Genomic DNA, 17739 nt, shown 5'->3' with positions numbered 1-17739 from the left:
TTAGGCTGACTCCAGCCTGTTGCCAAACACCCCCTAGGGTGACTGAGCCCCTTTGGTTTTTTTATTTGCTTTGCCTTTTGTTTTAATTGTTTAATAGTTTTTGTTTTATAATTATTAATTGTTTTATAATATTTAATTCTTATTGATTTGTTTATTCTATTTTTTTTTTTAAAAAAACCAATTAGGTGGGTGGAGCCCACAATTATTTCCAGTTCAAAACTTCACCAAAATGGTGCAGTTTTGAACTACAGCAGCTATGCGGTAGTGCAAACTACCGTATAGAAGCTGAATCCAAAGTTAAATAAACATATTAAGATTGCACCATTCCGAGTTAAAATATTGGAGCTCCATTTAATCAAAGAAGGATATTGAGAGAGTGATCAATCAGTATTTTATTCATAAATTTGAGTAAAAAAGGCCACATATTACAACTCTTATCTTAATAACTATAATAAACTTGCAAGTCATAACATCTATATGGACAAAATATCCCAGCGTAATTTGAGAAGGATGTTGTACATTAATATATATATATATAAGGATACTACTCTAGTCTAAAAGTCTAAGCTAATGAGCTTGAATTTACTTAAATATATTAACTACTATTTTTCTTTATATTTTATCAATATAAGAGTACATGTTCTTTTTCTGGATGAATTGGAGTACCTTATTTGGATTTTTGTGGTTTTAATTGTACAGAAAATTGGAGAAGGAATTACGAGGGGAAAAAACTCATTTTGTGTAGGTGTGTGGTCTGCCCATAAGCACCTATTTCAGTGCAGTGAATTAGCTGCTCTGGTTGAAGGAAAATGTGGATGCTGTTAAGGAGGCTGTGAAAGCAGGGGATGCTCTTTTCGATACAATAGACACTTGGTTAATCTGGAACTTAAGAGGTGGCATAAATGGAGGAATGCATGTGTTTCCAAGTCAAAGATGTGTTGGATTCAATGCAGAAAGATGCAGGGGAGGGAGTTGCTACTTTTAATAGTCTTTTGATGTAGATTCAGGTTTGGGCTTTCTTGTTTCTTTTGTCATATTTTTTTCCCTTTTAGCTTAATATTGTTTATGTTTGTTAAATTTATTAAGAAAATATCAGAATGTCTTAATGTTGGTCTATAATCTCCGTGTTTGTTATTGGCTGTGACACAGAAGGAGTTGATATAGTAGTTCCATTTTCACACTGAAAAGTTGTCCTCACAGATAAAAAGAAGACAACAGATTGGGAAGAATGGTTCACCATTCTTCTTTTTGGCCATTTTCCGGACTACTTCAGATTTACAAAAAGATCGGACGAAGATTTAGAAAGGAGAAATGCTAGAGGTCAATATTTTTTTTCATATTTAGTCAATCTCATCTTACAAATTAACTATTATATTTGTAGATTTACGTGAACTCCACATAAGTCAATAGTGGACTCTACAAACTTATCTCATGTTTCAGACATTATTTCTTTCGTACCAAGATGACACTATTGTTTTTTAAGCTAAAGTATAATTCAGAAAATTAATTGAAAGTCTTTTGATGAGGAATTGCATATTCCTATTCCTAGGTAATCAGCGTTTCCGCACACCAAACATAACCTAAATAATGAATTTTAACATTTGTTTAGCAGTCTCAGCTAAGATTTCTGCTTCTTCTTTTTACTTCTTGGGTAATTAATTCTTAACTGTGAATTTTAGTCACTCCATGGAAATGAGAAAACAAATTGTAAATAGGATAAAAATTAGATTATGGAATGTGTATTATTTAGGGGATTTCGCTTTGGTGCAATTTTGATTTTAGTAAAGTTTTATATCTCTTATGTCTTATTATATATATATATATATATATATATATATATATACCACAAATTTATTAATTTTACATTCCTATGCGTTTACTTTGACTATGCTAGAGAGAAGCGATTTCTTAGTTAGCTACCAATTAGCTAAATTTGGGCAATTGCCGGTAACCCTACTAAACTGCTTAGCTTATGACACTAATGAACCCAAAATGTTTTGAAAGTCATAGCGGCCAAATGTCATCAATAGTTGATTCAAATAAAAATTAAAAAAAGGGAGAAATTGTCTTAAGGATTTTGTAAATGAGTAAATAATTCTCAAGCTCGTCATTTATTTCAACTTTCTTCTAGCTATTGTGAACTAACATCCACCGAATAAAATGGTGAAATATTATACTGACGATAAATAATAATATATAATTAATTATGAGTTCAAAAAAATAAATTTTATTTTTACCTTTAAAAGTATAAGAGTTGTTGCATTTATGCCTAATAACCCTTCACCGTTGGGAGCTTTATTTATATATTTATGGGATCTTGCTCTCAAACATTTGGACTGCTTAAATTAGTTTTCTCACAAAGCCATTCCTCCTTAACTAATTTTGAATTTTTTTTTTTTTTATTTTTTTTTATTTTGTTGAAATTTAATGAAAATTTTCAAACGTCTTTTGCTTCCTGTACGTGGGAGGACATAAGAATACTTTCTATTTAAGAAAATTCTAAGTTTTTGTAAATGAGTAAATAATTTAAAAGTGTTGCTTTGTACTTGAGGGTGAGTGACATATAAATTTTTTTGATTTAAAATACATTAATGTTTAATTTGAAAAGATAAAGAATATCGTATTATTTTTCAACATTTCGAGTGGGGAAGAAATCTCTATAATATTTCCTAAAACCTTTGAGCAATAAAGAATCTGAAAAAGACAAAAAACCAAAAAAAAAAAAAAAAAAAAAAACAGAGAGTTGAATGTGCATGGAGCAAATTGTGACGTGTGTCATTAACTGAAGAAGCAATTACATAGAAGTGTGAAAGATAGGTGAGAAAACTAAGTCATGAAGTTATTGGAAATTTCAAACTTAAGTCTCTCTTTCTCTCTTAAGGAGTCATTGAGTGCATTATAACTAAAATCCAACTTGTCCATGTCTCCACAAAACAACACAAAAATTTTCAAAAATAATTGAAACTACTTGCAGATTCTCTAAACTACTTTGGGCAGGAAAGGATCCTTCTATCTGATTCAAAGTAAGATCTAGAATTCATAAGAGATTTGACTGCACTCAAAGATTTTATGATGATTATGTTGAAATTGTTGACACTCAGATTTAAGGTCGATCTCCAGATTCTTCAATCTTGGCAATCTTGACAAGCTTTTAAAACCTAAAGTAAATATATTAAAAAAAAAAAAAAAACAAAGAAAGAAATAGTATTTCTAGACAACATCACTTCATAATCGCAAGTAATTTAAATTCAAAATATATCTTCGCCGGGTAAGAATTGCCACCAAGACTCATTGCATTTGTAAGAGATAACAAAGAAGTGAACATAATCAGAGATTAAGTACAATTAAAGAGAGATTTGGGATGATAAGCATAAATATAAATGGAGGAAGGCCAGCTATATTAGATTACCTGCAGTTGTGTTCCAACCTTCAAAAGAATTTATTGCCAGACTCAATGTCTTAAGGGACGCAAGTCTACTTAAAGATGAAATAATGATATAACCAAACTTCACTATCTCCAATTTTGGAATTAATGCTAGTCTTTCAAAACCTGAAAGATTCGAACTAATGACCTCCATTATATGAAGCGTAGTCCCTAACCGATTAAGTCGTGTCTTCAAAGTTATTTTACATTACACTTGATCTATTAATGTAACATAGTTGATAATTAAGGAGAATTTAACTATCCCAATTTAAATATTTAATTTTGAATGTTTAATGTGAAAGTATTCAAAATAGGTGCTTATTCGTAATTTTTTTTTCTTCTTTTAGGCGTAGATCGTAGAGACTTGATAAATTTAAAAGCCTACTAAAGTTACAAAGACAATATCCATTATCAAATGACAAAGAACTACAACAAAGAAGAAAGAAAATACAAGTGAACACCATGTCTCATATTAGAGCACAATAACCATTATTCGTAATCAGATGTACACCTAGCTATCATCAATACCACCATAGGTGTCCATGGAAACTGAATATATCTAAGGATATAGACGGTTTGACAATTTTTTTAAAGTGTCAAAAATAGGATAATAACACCGATACTTAAAATCCTCAATTAAATTGAAGCATTGTTGTTGCCAGTAAGGATGAATATAAAGGAGAGTAGCTGTACCCAATAAGAAAATAATATAAGATGCGGTAAAGCTTGGAAAGAAGACCTGAAGATCTACTTCATACCATTTCCCTTCACTTGCATTTGACGATTTTGGTGGTGATGGATGTGACTTGTCTTCTTTGGTGCAACTATTCTCTAATGGTTGTCCACAAAGAAATGGATTTCCTTCGTAACTACTGTTATCAAATGTTGCAAACTGTGCTTTCATGTCTAGAACTTTACCTGATAAGTTGTTGTAAGCCACAGTGAACACTGCTAAAAAGCTCAAATCAATCAATACCGAAGGAATTTCTCCACTCAAATTGTTGTGGGAAAGGTCTAAACTCTCCAATAGGGTCAAATGTGAGAATGTTGGTGAAATGGAACTTGTCAAATGATTGTAAGACAAGTTCAATGCACGAAGTGAAGATAGCTCTCCTAGTTCCTGTGGGATGCTACTTGTTAGCTTGTTGCATGACAAATCCAATCCAAACATGTAATCAAGGATATCACCACTGTACAAGTTAGACCTGTATTTTGTGACAAACTCAATCTCAACTTGATCATCATATTCTGTCCACTTGTTATCTTCCTCATTATTCCATTCTATGAGCCTTTGGAATGTTGAAGCTATTTTCCTGTTCCAGGAAATAGCAAAACTAGAAGATCTATTATAGGCATGATCACTAACAACTGTCTTTCCAAAGGATATGTTGTGAAAGCAATCCGGTATTTTTCCAGAAAGAGAATTATTAGAAAGATCCATTATGTCTATCTTATTTAACCAACACAGCTGACTTGGAATTCTACCTCTGAAATGATTGCCCCTCAATAAAAGTATTCTTAAGCTAGAAAGTGCACCAATTTCATCAGGGATGCTACCAGAAAAGTTGTTATCTCTAAGGTCCAACGTCAAAAGAGACGTTGAACGTGAGTTTAAAACAACTTTCGGTATTGCTCCTGTAAGTTTGTTTCCTTGCAAACGTAGGTGCCTAGCAGGCAAATTCAAGCAAGAAGGCATAGATCCCGAAAGTAAGTTATGAGAAAGGTCTAATAAGTAAAGTGAATTCTGTCCACAAGGAATCTGACCTTCAAAAGAATTGTTACTCATGTCAAGAGTCAACAAATATGTATTGTTTACAATCCATCTAGGAATTGTTCCTGACATATTGTTGTTGCTAATATCCAAATAAAATAGAATGAGAGGCACAACTGGTAGAGTTCCTGTGAACTGATTGTTGTTTAATTTCAAAGATAATAAATTTTCTAGCTTCAGTTGCTTTGAGAAAAACTCACCATTAAAGCGATTATTGCATACCTTCAAAATCGTCAAGGAGGTGCAATTGGCAAGCGATTCCACTGTTAACTCTCCTGAGAAATTATTAAAGGACAAGTCCAAAAACTCCAAATTACTCATGTTACCAATTGAGGACGGAAGATAACCTTCAAAACGATTTCGGGATAGATTTAGATATACTAAGTATGGAATAATCTTTCCACTATTTTCTTGAAGTTGCCCATCCAACTGATTGCCTGAGACATCCATAGACACAATACTCTCGTATCGATCTAGTGGCAAATGAAATTTACCCACGAAAGAATTATTTCGAAGATTTAGCTCTCGCAGTCCTGTATTGTTTTGAAGCAACCAAATGGGGAAGCTTCCTTTCAAGTTATTGTGAGATAGATCAATTCTTTCCAATTTGCGCTGGTGAAAGAGAAACTTGGGAATATTTCCGGTGAGCTTGTTCAAATAACAGTGACGAAGTATAAGAACCTTCAATTGAAACGAGGGGTCCCAATCCGCCAAATTTTCAGTTTCTATCTCAAGTTTGTTGTTTCCACTTGCCAATATAATCACCTCAAGCTTAGAGTGATTAGCCAATAAGCTGAATGAGAATAGCCCCTCAAAAAGGTTATAACTGAGATCAATGTACTCAAGTGATGTAGGGCTAGCTATCAGATTTGAAGAGACGTTTCCAATGAATCGATTGCTAGATATATCTAACAATCTAAGAGATGTCAAATTGTTTAGGCATGTAGGAAGGATCCCTTCAAAGAGATTATGATAAAGATCTAACTCTTGAAGCTTCTTGAGTGCGCACAAATCTATCAAAAGGAATAACATTAGAAATGTCTATCTTAATTATGTTCCACTCTAAGAATCAACAAGAAAAATCAGGTTTTCAATATTGGGTTTTTCAAAAAAAAAAAAAAAAAAAAAAAGAGTAAATGGTCAATTGTTGAGTTAAATCAACCATGGTCCTTCACCTTATCTCACATCTTTAATCAATTGTAGAAAATGTACTATATAGTTAATTAAGACTAACAATTTGCAAACACTTGATTTTCTTGTCGATTCTTACCTTTTGGAAAAGGGCCATTGAGCTGATTCTTAGCTAATGATATAGCCTTTAAAGAAGATAGTGCCCCGATATATGGAGAAATACTTCCGGTGAAAGAATTTCCACTCAAATCTAGAATCTCCAGCCTACTGAAATTAGACAAACCTACCACAAGTGAAGAAAGATATATAGTGTCAATATATAAAATATTTAAATGGCATATCAGCTAATAATAAATAGAAATTATATTTCGAGTACAACTTATTTTAGCCTTGATATTAGATTACCAAATGTTTTTTAGTCGATTATTAGAATGAATTAAGAGTCCTAGTCCTAGTCGGTCAGGTAAGCGCAAGGGTACCGAGAATTAACCGTATTGCTATGCCCGTTTACCATGAGATTGGAAACGAAGCTATTCAGTCGTCTGAACAAATCTTGACTTTGTTTTAAAGAAGAAAAAGGCTGCTTGAGTCTTCAAATAGCATCTGACAAAGCAAGCCTTATACTTGATAAACACATGTTCAAATCCGTCAAAAGGAATAAAGTCGTCTGAACAAATCTTGACTTGTTTTTATTGGGGTTTTCGTGTCTACTGGATGCTTTTTACATGATTCAAATTTACATTAGGTTTCGTACACCTTATGTTGCCCTTTCTTCTTGTGTTTTTAATACTTTCTAGTACTTTTTTTTTTTTTTTAATTGCAAGTGACACATGTTACATTCTAATTGGTACTGATGTAGCATATTAACCGATTGACCAACTATTCTAAACGCAAATACTAATTTGTCTTTTGTGATTATTTCAAGGTGTGTTTAATCACTTTTTAAAAACTAAGGTAGTTATTTGTTCAAAGTCCAAACCACAAGGAGAAAAAATACATTTATCCCTCAAGGCTCAAACTTAAGTCTCGCTCATTACCTTGGATTGTTAGGGGGCCATAGAAATCATTATCCCTTAAATCCAACTTCTCCAAGTTTTCAAAAGCCGATAATTCTGCATAAAACAAAACATAGAAAATTTAAAACATGATTGAAAGTTTCTATAAAGTAATATGGAACATCAACATATCTTTTGCAGGAAATGATCCTCCTATATTATTCCCAGCAAGATTCAAATTTTTAAGAGATTTGACTGCACTCAATGATTTAATGAAGCTTTTATCAAAATTGTTTTCCCTAAGATCTAAGGTCTCTAGGTTCTCCAATCTTGACAAGCTTTTCAAACCTGTAATAGATCTATTAAAAATAAAAAACTATGCAATTTGCAGTGTTTAGAAGAAAAATAGCGTATAGCTTAAGCAAATCTGGCTACTCTAGTGTTATAGTCAGCAAGAAACCGTAAGTGAATAATTAAATGGTAAGTATAGCCTCATATGCAATGTTGATTATAATGCACATAGGGAAACACATTGATGCATTTCATGTTTCACACAACTTTCTTTGTGTATGTATTTCGGACATGATGGACATTCAAGAACAATTGTTGTTATTCAAGTCAAACATCAATGCTAATTGCCGAAGAAACCAAAAGAAACCAAAAGACCAAAAGAAACCACCAACCCTCCAATTGCGGAAGAGAGCAAAGCGATGGTGACATTTTTTTTATTTTTTTATTTTTTCGTTGAAGCTTCAAAAGCAAGGACTGGCTTAACCCCAATGAGGTCAACAGAATCTTCATAACGAAAGACGACACTTTTTTATTATTATTATATTTCTATTATACCCTTATTCTCTTAAAAACTAAAATGAAAAACTAAACTAAACTATTTTCTTTTAAAAAAAAAAACACGAAAAAAAAGAAGCCCAAATTCCATTAAAATACTTGCCGATTTTTGTTAGATGTCACATTAATGCTAATAAAATTGTAATGCACGTGTCACTGTTAATATATATATATATATATATATATATATATATATATATATATATATATATATATAACTAAAAAAAAATTAATTTTCTGGAAAAAAAACTAAAAAAATATACCCCTAACGTTTTTTAATTAATTTTTTATTTTATCAATTTTTATTTCAGTTTTTAAGAGAATAAGGGTATTATAGGAATATAATAAAATAGTGGCATTTTTTACACATTTTAGTAGTTTGATACACCAGTTTAGCACATTATAAACTTCATGGAGCTATTTAAAAAATGGATGTTAGTTTGGTGAGCTTTATTATATTTTTTCCAACAATTTAATAGGTACTTTTTGTTTTTCTCAAGTAGAAAACGACTCCCTCTGAAACAATGTTCGATACACGTTCGGATGATGAATTGGGCCATTTGAAAAAATCCCTATGGAAATGGAAAATCCGATGCTTTAATAATTTAGTTTGACGTCGGACAAATTTGATCAAGTTGACTTTTATTGTGTACATATAGCCAGAGATAGAAACCCAATTTGTACACGAGAGAGAGAGAGAGAGAGAGAGAGAGAGAGAGATTTGTCAACCGCTCTACCCATTTGTCTTTGTGTTTTTATTTTTATTGCTTACTCAATGAGTGTTTAATTAATCGCTGTTTAAAACTTAGAGATCTAATTGACAAAACACCAAACCACATCAACAAATTTTACATTTACCCCTAATAACCATTATTCACCGTTGAGAGCTTAAATTAATTATAAATGACTTCAATTTGTTTTCTCACAAAATCATTCGTCTTTAATTAATTTTGAAATTTTCTGTTGTTTTTATTTTATTGAAATTAAATGCCGATTTTCGAAGGTCTTTTGCTTCCTATAGGAGGGAGAGGGAGGACATAACTATTGGAATTGGGAGACAAAATTGAAAATGGAAAATCTAAAGGTGTAAGAATAGTTGTGTTAAGAAAATTCTAAGTATTTGCTTTTTATTGCCTGGAGGGTGAGTGATTAAAAAAAATTAATGTATCGATTGAAACAAAGAAAAATTTTGCAATTTTTCGAGTGGGGAAGAAATCTACATAATATTTCCTAAAATCTTTGAATGTGTATGGAGCAAATTGTGAGTTGTGTCATAAAAACTAAACAATTAGTTACAAGAGCTTCTCAAGAAGACTGGAAAATCCTTGAAAGCTAGCTTGAGTACTGTCCAAAGACTTTTTTGGGCACTATGAGAAAGAGGGGAAGAAGATATTAGATCCTAGCTAGCTAGACCGCATATGATTCGCCAATGGAACAAGATATTCTTAGTGGCTTTCGTAGTTTCATTGTTTTGAGTACTTTTTTTTTTTTTAATTGAAAGTGACACATCTTACATTCTGATTGGTACTGATGTAGCACATTAATGAATTCGGCCAACTTTTCTAAACACAGATACTAATTTGTCTTTTGTGTTTTTCTTAATGAGTATTGTTTAATCACGTTTTAAAAACTAAGGTAACTATTTATCAAAACTTCAAATCACAAGGACAAAAGTCGATAATTATGCATAAAACAAAACATAGAAAATTTCAAACATGAGCGGAAGTGTCTATAAAGTAATACGGAAGATCAACATACCTTTGCCTGGAAATGATCCTCCTATAGAATTCGAAGCAAGATTCAAATTCTTAAGGGATTTGACTGCACTTAATGATTCAATGATGCTTTTGTCGAATTTGTTGTCGCTAAGATCTAAGGTTTTTAGGTTTTCCAATCTTGACAAGCTTTCCAAACCTGTAATAGATCTATTAAAAACAAAACTATGCAATTTGCAGTGTTCAAAAGAAAAATAGCGTTTTATAGCTTAAGCAAATCTGGCTACGCTAGTGTTATAGTTAGCAAGAAACCATAAGTGATTAATTAAATGGTAAGTATAGCCTCATATGCAATGTTGATTATAATGTAGGGAAACACGTTGATGCATTTCATGTTTCACACAACTTTCTTTGCATATTTCCGACAAGATGACATTAAAGAACAATTGTTGTGATTCAAGTCAAACGTCAACAAAATGGGATGTAGCAATTGAATTGAAATTGACTTGTTCAAATTTTTGAGCAATAAAAATTCGCAAAAGAAAATAAAAACAAAACAGAGGAATGAATGCGAATTGAGAGAATTGTGACTTGTGGTATAAACTAAATAAGTAGTTTGATAGAAATATGAAAGATGTGTGTAAAGTGGTTATGAAGCAATTGAAAATCTCAAACTCAAGTCTCTCTCTCTCTCATTACCTTGGATTGTGAGGGAGCCATTGAGTCTATTTTCACTTAAATCCAACTTCTCCAAGTTTTCAAAAGCCGATATTTCTACATAAAGCAGAATATAAAAAATTTCAAATATGATTGGAACTGCTTGCAGTTTCTATAAAGTAATACTAAAGATCAACATATGTACCTTTGATTGGAAAGGATCCTTCTATGTAGTTAAAACCGAGATTCAGATTCTTAAGGGATTTGATTGCAGGCAATGATTCTATGACGCTTCTATTTAAATTGTTCAGACTAAGATCTAAGGTTTCAAGGTTCTCCAATCTTGACAAGCTTTCAAAACCTGTAGTCAATCTATTAAAAAAAAAAAGAAAGAAAACCAAATATAAAGGGAAGAAGTCTAGTGATAGTAAATTACCTGTAGTTGTATTCAAAAATCCCAAATAATTTTTTGCAAGACTCAATGTCTTAAGGGACGCAAGTCGACTTAGAGATGGTATAATGCTAAAATCAAAGAAATTAATACCAAGGTCTAATATCTCCAATTTTGGAAGTAGTGCTAGCCTTTCAAAACCTGGAAGAAAATGACACAATTAAAAAGAACTCCATCATATGCTTCAATACAAAAATTTCAAGATTAAATTGATAGAAATATTCTATTTCAAATTGGTTTTCATACTCTAGCTTGAACCTTATGATTGATGTTAGACATTGGCGGCTCAATGAAAATTGAAGTTTAAGGCAAAAAATTAAAATAAGACATTTTTAATTTTAAAATATTAATATAATATATTTTTATATTAAATAATAAAAATTAATTTAAAATCATTCTTCTATTTTTTGAGATTTAAAATTACTAATTAAATTTTCACGATCAAGGCCTTGTTTGATAAAAGGGTTGGAGTTAGCCTAGATACTATTCATCACCATTTCCCAAAAAAATCAACATCAAAACATTCTAACTTTTTTCACTTTTTATATTATATCATTAATTTTTTATTATTATTCAAATAAAAAAATCACTACAAAACAAAATTTTTTTACTTTTCCATACCACTTTTTCATTTTTTTTATACCAAACATTCTTACTTTTTTTTACATCAATCTACATCAACTACAGTGTCTAGGCCAACCCATTTACCAAACACCACCCAAGTTTTGTTAGTATATTATTTCAATAAATAATATGGTTAATCCACTTTATCTTTTTTGTAAGATAGTCAAATGTATCTAGAAATTAATTAGGTTGTGCACTAAAATCAGCGGCACAGTGACGACAACTATCAACTAAAATCAATGGCTTCTGATTGTAAGTATAATATATAAAATATTAAAAAAATAAATAAAAACTTGTAGAACTAAAAGGCAAAAGACTACAAGTGATCAAATAAAATAAGAGAAAAAAAACATACAAAATTTTTTTGTGAAGAGAGGCTGGGTTTTCATAATTTTCCTTGGGAAATGGGAGTGGAATTGCAAAAAAGTTAAAAAAGTATCGTTCAATTTGGTGAAAATAAAGCTGGAGTTTTGGAAATTGGATTATGAGAGAGAGAGAGAGAGAAGGGAAAAAAATAAAAAATAAAAAGCTTAAAGAGTTTTACTACAAAACCCAAGAATTGAGCTAAAACTCTATTTAAGACGATATAAAATGAGCTATTTAAAATAAGGATCATTTAAATCTGATTTTATGGTTTATATCAATTGCTTAATTCTAATATATATAATCCATATTTTTATCTTTTCTATAATTCATTGAGAAATTAATTTTGATAAATTAATTTTAGCATGACATATAATTCAGAATCACGCGGGACACCCGTGATTCAACATAATTATAAATCTTTAGAAATTAATATTTGTAATTATCTTTATCATTGTTAAAGAGGTAAATTCGAACCCTGCAATTCTTAATTTTATCACGGAAGAGAACAAAATGGCTCAAGGATATCTTTTCGTTTTTTATTTCTTTTCGGGTGGAGGGAATTGACCGGGATCTCCTCGAATTCTCAACCTGAACCGTTGGATGTTGATTCAACGGTCGAGATTATTTCACTAGTAAAAAAGTATTTAAATTTAAAAAACTAAATCAAAATTAAAATAATAAAAAATTATTAAATAAATAAAAAACTATTTACACTGCCCATCTCTCTCCTCCAGACTCCAGTACCGTCTTCTCTTCCTATCTCTCACTGCAAAACAACCAAACCCACTGCAATATAACCTGTGGTTAAAGACCCACCTCTTTATTTTCTTCCAAATTTTGTTTGTGTTTTAATTTTGTATAGAGAGGAAGGTTGGGTTGTGATGAGTATGGTTGGAAAATTTGAGAGAAGAGAGAGATAGGTTGAGTGGGAGAGTGAATTTGAGGGAAGAAGAAAATTTCAGGAAAAATTTCACCACGTCAGCCGGTCTGGGGTGGCCGGACCACCCCATGGCCTTTGGGGTGGATCGTCCACCCCCAAGGTAGAGGCTTTGCGATGGAAACGTTGGTGGAGGTTGTGGTGGTGGTGTTGGCCAAATAGCGGCGGTTCTGGTGGTTGCTCTGGCGGTGGTTTTTCAAGGGATGATGGTGTTTGGTTTTGTGGGTACTGGTGGTTTTGGTACGGCTTGGTTGCGTAGAAGCCATAGCAGACACCACTATACTCTGCCTCACACAATATAAAGGAAAAAGTAGAGTCCTTTAGAGAGAAATATATACAAAAAAAATGTGATCTTTCTCTCACTGTGGATACTGAATATAGGTTTTGGTAGGGTTTGGCTGAGGAAGAGGAGGGAGGAGATGAGGCCATTTTTGGATATGCACAGAGAGAGAGAGAGAGAGCGAGAGAGAGATGGGCAGTATAAATAATTATTTATTTATTTAATAATTATTTATTATTTTACTTTTGATTTATTTATTAAATTTAAATAATTTTTTATTAGTGGAATAATTTGGATCGTTGGATCAGCATCTAACTAACAGTCTAGATTCAGAATTCGAGGGCCTCAAATTTCCTCAGGAATTCTAGGGGGTCCCGGTCCGGAGGGAATTAGACAAAAGACATTCAAAAGCAGGGATTTGATAATATCTCCTTCTTTTTTTTTTTTTTTTTTTTTTTTTTTTTTTTTTAATTTATATTTGTGTTTTAAGAGGAATTTGATATGACAAAGGAGGGCTGAGGAATTAGAGTTAACTAGCTTAGAGCCCGCGTTATGAGCCGGTTTTATTTTTTATTTTTATATATATAATTAAGTTAAAAAGTCTTTAAAAGATTATCAAAACAAATTTTATTTTCTTCTCTTAATTTACAAATTAGCTACAAAAAATGACAAATGTTCATAAGATCATTTTAAACCATAATTTTACTTAATAAGATAAACCCACATATCCAATAAATTTCAAAATTCATAAATTTTAGTTCTTATAAATTGAAAAGTATTAAATATTTGTTCCCATCTATGTAGTTTAAAATGAAATATAAAGGAAAAAAAAATTCAAAATAAAAATCTAGATTAATCAATTATAGAAAATGAATAATTACGGAAAAAAGTACAATTAACGAAGCTTTGAAATGATGATCATAAATATAAAGGAAAGAAGGCTAGCGATAGTAGATTACCTGTAGACCAGCTCAAATAATTGCCTGCAAGACTCAATGTCTTAAGGGACGCAAGTCGACTTAGAGATGGTATAATGCTAGTATAACCAAATCCAAAGGAATTAATACCAAGGTCTAATATCTCCAATTTTGGAAGTAGTGCTAGCCTTTCAAAACCTGGAAGAAAATGACACAATTAAAAAGAACTCCATCATATGCTTCAATACAAAACTTTCAAGATTAATTTGATAGAAATATTCTATTTCAAATTGGTTTTCGTACTCTAGCTTGAACCTTATGATTGATGTTAGACATGGACGGCTCAACGAAAATTGAAGTTTAAGGCAAAAAATTAGAATAAGACATTTTAAATTTTAAAATATTAATATAATAAATTTTTATATTAAATAATAAAAATTAATTTAAAATCATTCTTCTATTTTTTGAGATTTGAAATTACTAATTAAATTTTCATGTTCAAGTTTTGTTAGTATATATATTATTTCAAGAGATAATATGGTTAATCCACTTTATCTTTTTTGTAAGATAGTCAAATTTAACTAGAAATTAATTAGGTTGTGCACTAAAATCAGCGGCACAGTGACGACAACGATCAACTAAAATCAATAGCTTCTGATTGTAAGTATAATATATAAAATATTTTTAAAAAAAATTAAAAACTTATAGAACTAAAAGGCAAAAGATTACAAGTGATAAAATAAAATAAGAGAAAAAAGAAATACAAAATTTTTTTGTGAAGAGAGGTTGGGTTTTCATAATTTCCCTGAGAAATGGGAGAGGAATTGCAAAAAAGTTAAAAAGAGTATCGTTCAATTTGGTGAAAATAAAGCTGGAGTTTTGGTAATTGGTTTACGAGAGAGAGGGGAAAAAAATAATTAAAAAGCTTAAAGAGTTTTACTACAGAACCCAAGAATTGAGCTAATTAAAACTCTATTTAAGACCATATAAAATAAGCTATTTAAAATAAGGTTCATTTAAGTCTGATTTTATTGTTTATATCAATTGCTTAATTCTAAAATATGGAAAAAGTTTTCCTCCAAGTTAGGTTGGAAAAATTTCCTTTAACCTAGTCTGTAAGTGAAATGTGTCATTTTTTTTTAATAATATGCGAGATGCACATGAGTTTTTAATAAAATTTATTTTAACTTTGCCCCCTATTATTAAAAAAATATGTGCATCTCACATGTTCAAGGGACACATATCACTTTTATAGACTAAATTGAAGAAAATTCCTCCAACTTAGTTTGGAAGAAAACTTTGTCCTTCTAATATATATAATCCAATTTTTTTTTTTTTTTTTTTTTTGAGTAATCGGATATATTGTATTTATTGCAAATGCTGCAAAGCAGAAATCTCTGCTTGCAAGAGGTCACGTATCCAATCCGGTGGGTTATTATACCACACCATATTCAACGGTTCATGTGTAGCCAAACGAGCCAACGCATGAGCCACCTTATTCCCTTCGCGACGTGTATAACACATTTCCCTCCCACTCTCATCAGGGTCAACCGAGTTTATTGCAGCAGTGATAGTCTTCGCATCTCCCTCAAGTTGCACCTGCTGGATCCCCAACTTGACACATAGTTGGGCAGTTGGGCTGCCATAATAGCAGCCACGCCTTCCGCTGCTGTAGGATCCAGAAACCCACGGCGAGTTTGGCTTTGCAAGGCCACATCTACCCCGGTGTGTTTTTATGTTTTCTATAATTCATTAGAATTTAATTTTGATAAAGTAATTTTAGCAAGACACAATTCAAAATCACGCGGGACACCCGTGATTCAACAGAAAAAAAGAAAAAAGAAAATAAAAATAATTATAAAACTTTAGAAATTAATATTTGTAATTATCTTTATCATTGTTAAAGAGGTAAATCCGATCCTTGTAATTCTTAATTTTTATCACGGAAGAGTACAAAATGGCTCAAGGAAATCTTTTCGCTTTTTATTTCTTTTTGGGTGGAGGGAATTAGACTGAAGACGTTCAAAAGCCATCTTTTCAACGTAGCATTAGATAATTTCTCTTTTTCGTTTTTTTTTGTGTGTGTTTTAAGAGCGATTTGATATGAGAAAGGAAAAGCAGGGGAGGCTGAGAACATACCTTCATTTGGTAGGCAACCACCAATTACATTGCCGGACAGATTAAGACTTCTCAGCTCCTTGAAAGGCGCCAACAGTGACATGTTTAGCAACCAATATTGCTTCTTCTCTTCATTTTTTAAGAAATAGTAATAAGGATCTTCATCGTAGTAATCAGGATCTTGGTTTAAGTTGTAGAGGGAAAGGTTGATAACGTGAGCGGTGGTGGAGTTGCACGTGACCCTCTCCCATCCACAACAATCACTCTTTGCATCGTCGATCCACGAGGGAAGAAGGGGGTGACCTGCATAAATAATATTGGATTTCAGAAACACCTTCAACTCAAGCAGAGCAATCCTCTCTTCATGGAAGCAGGCTGCGTGCTCATGAAATTGAAGAAACACAAGTAAACCCCACAGCAAGGCTTTCAGTAAAGGCGGGTCTGCCATTGAGAAAAATTGTTTCATTAATTTGTAGGTAAACCAGCTTCTTCCTTTGCACACGAAAGGGAAAGCTCAATGTAAAATTCAAAGAAATATGGTCATTATATATAGAAGTTTGAGAGCTAGAAGGTGGGTGGTGGGCATATGAAGGGATTTGTTTGAAGGTTGGAGTCAGTGGCTAGGGTCAGTCTTCTAAACTAGGGACCCAGACTTTGTTTCTAGGGTCAGTCTTCCAGCGTATGGGACAAGCATCTCCAGACTTTGTTTTTCAAATATTTGTCACCTTACATGGAAAAATGACTTCTACCGGTCTTGAGTGAAGTCAAGGTAAATTATCCCTTACGGTGATTGAGGACTAAATACAAAAGCCTGTTTAGAATTGCGTTTGAAAAATAGAACTTTTAAATAAAAAAGAGCTTTTGGACAAAAATTTCATTTTTTAACTTTTGCCAAAAGTACGTTTTGGTCATTTTGCGCTTTTAATTTTTTTACCAAACGAGTACTTTTTTCTTCAAATAGACTTTTTGAGTATTAACAGCACTTTTAAATCCCTCAAACGCAATCTCAAACATGCCCCTAAAGCATTTTCATTGGCCGGGCTATTCATTTTATGTAAGAAAGTGGTTTAATTAGTGGATTGAGTACTAAGAGGGCACAAGATCAACCCAACATAAATAGTCTATCAATACATACTTGCACATAAATCTCTAAATAAATAAAGTCACAAACTCTTACAAACAGTTTACCCACCGGTAAAATGCCCCTTGGAAAGGAATAGTGCATAAATATACAACAAAGTATGAGTAATTTTACAATAAACATATATATTTCATAATAATATTTTACAAACATATATACATTTATCCGAAATATATGAATTAAGTGAAAAGGTCGGGGTAAAAAAAAAAATGGGTACACTGTAGATTTGTGCGAGTAAAAAGCACGATGACTATGTAAGCAAATACATGCTTTTAACGGTTACGGTCCTAATTCCTTTGTTTCCTCATTTTCAATGAAATCAATTGTTTGATTGCGCCAAGTATCAAAATCAATAGTTTTACAAAC

General features: G+C 31.8%; 1 protein-coding gene across 1 annotated transcript; it reads right to left on the bottom strand.

Annotated features, from left to right (window-relative positions):
* Positions 1–3809: 3809 nt before the first annotated feature.
* On the bottom strand, positions 3810–16719 carry LOC132186085 (cuscuta receptor 1). The gene is made up of 9 exons (XM_088517664.1): positions 16254–16719; positions 14157–14312; positions 10976–11131; positions 10745–10900; positions 10582–10656; positions 9926–10081; positions 7364–7438; positions 6466–6609; positions 3810–6208 (listed from the first exon to the last, which is right to left on the bottom strand). The coding sequence occupies exons 1-9, from the start codon at positions 16696–16698 to the stop codon at positions 3984–3986; spliced, it is 3588 nt and encodes a 1195-aa protein (XP_088373790.1). The 5' UTR covers positions 16699–16719; the 3' UTR covers positions 3810–3983.
* Between the last annotated feature and the right edge of the window lie 1020 nt (positions 16720–17739).

This window comes from Corylus avellana, chromosome 6 (genome assembly GCF_965113065.1).
Source record: "Corylus avellana chromosome 6, dhCorAvel1.hap1.2, whole genome shotgun sequence".
Classification (NCBI taxonomy): Eukaryota; Viridiplantae; Streptophyta; class Magnoliopsida; order Fagales; family Betulaceae; genus Corylus; species Corylus avellana.
The sequence above is the reverse complement of the archived record's forward strand: the minus strand, read 5'-3'. Positions and strand labels throughout refer to the sequence as shown.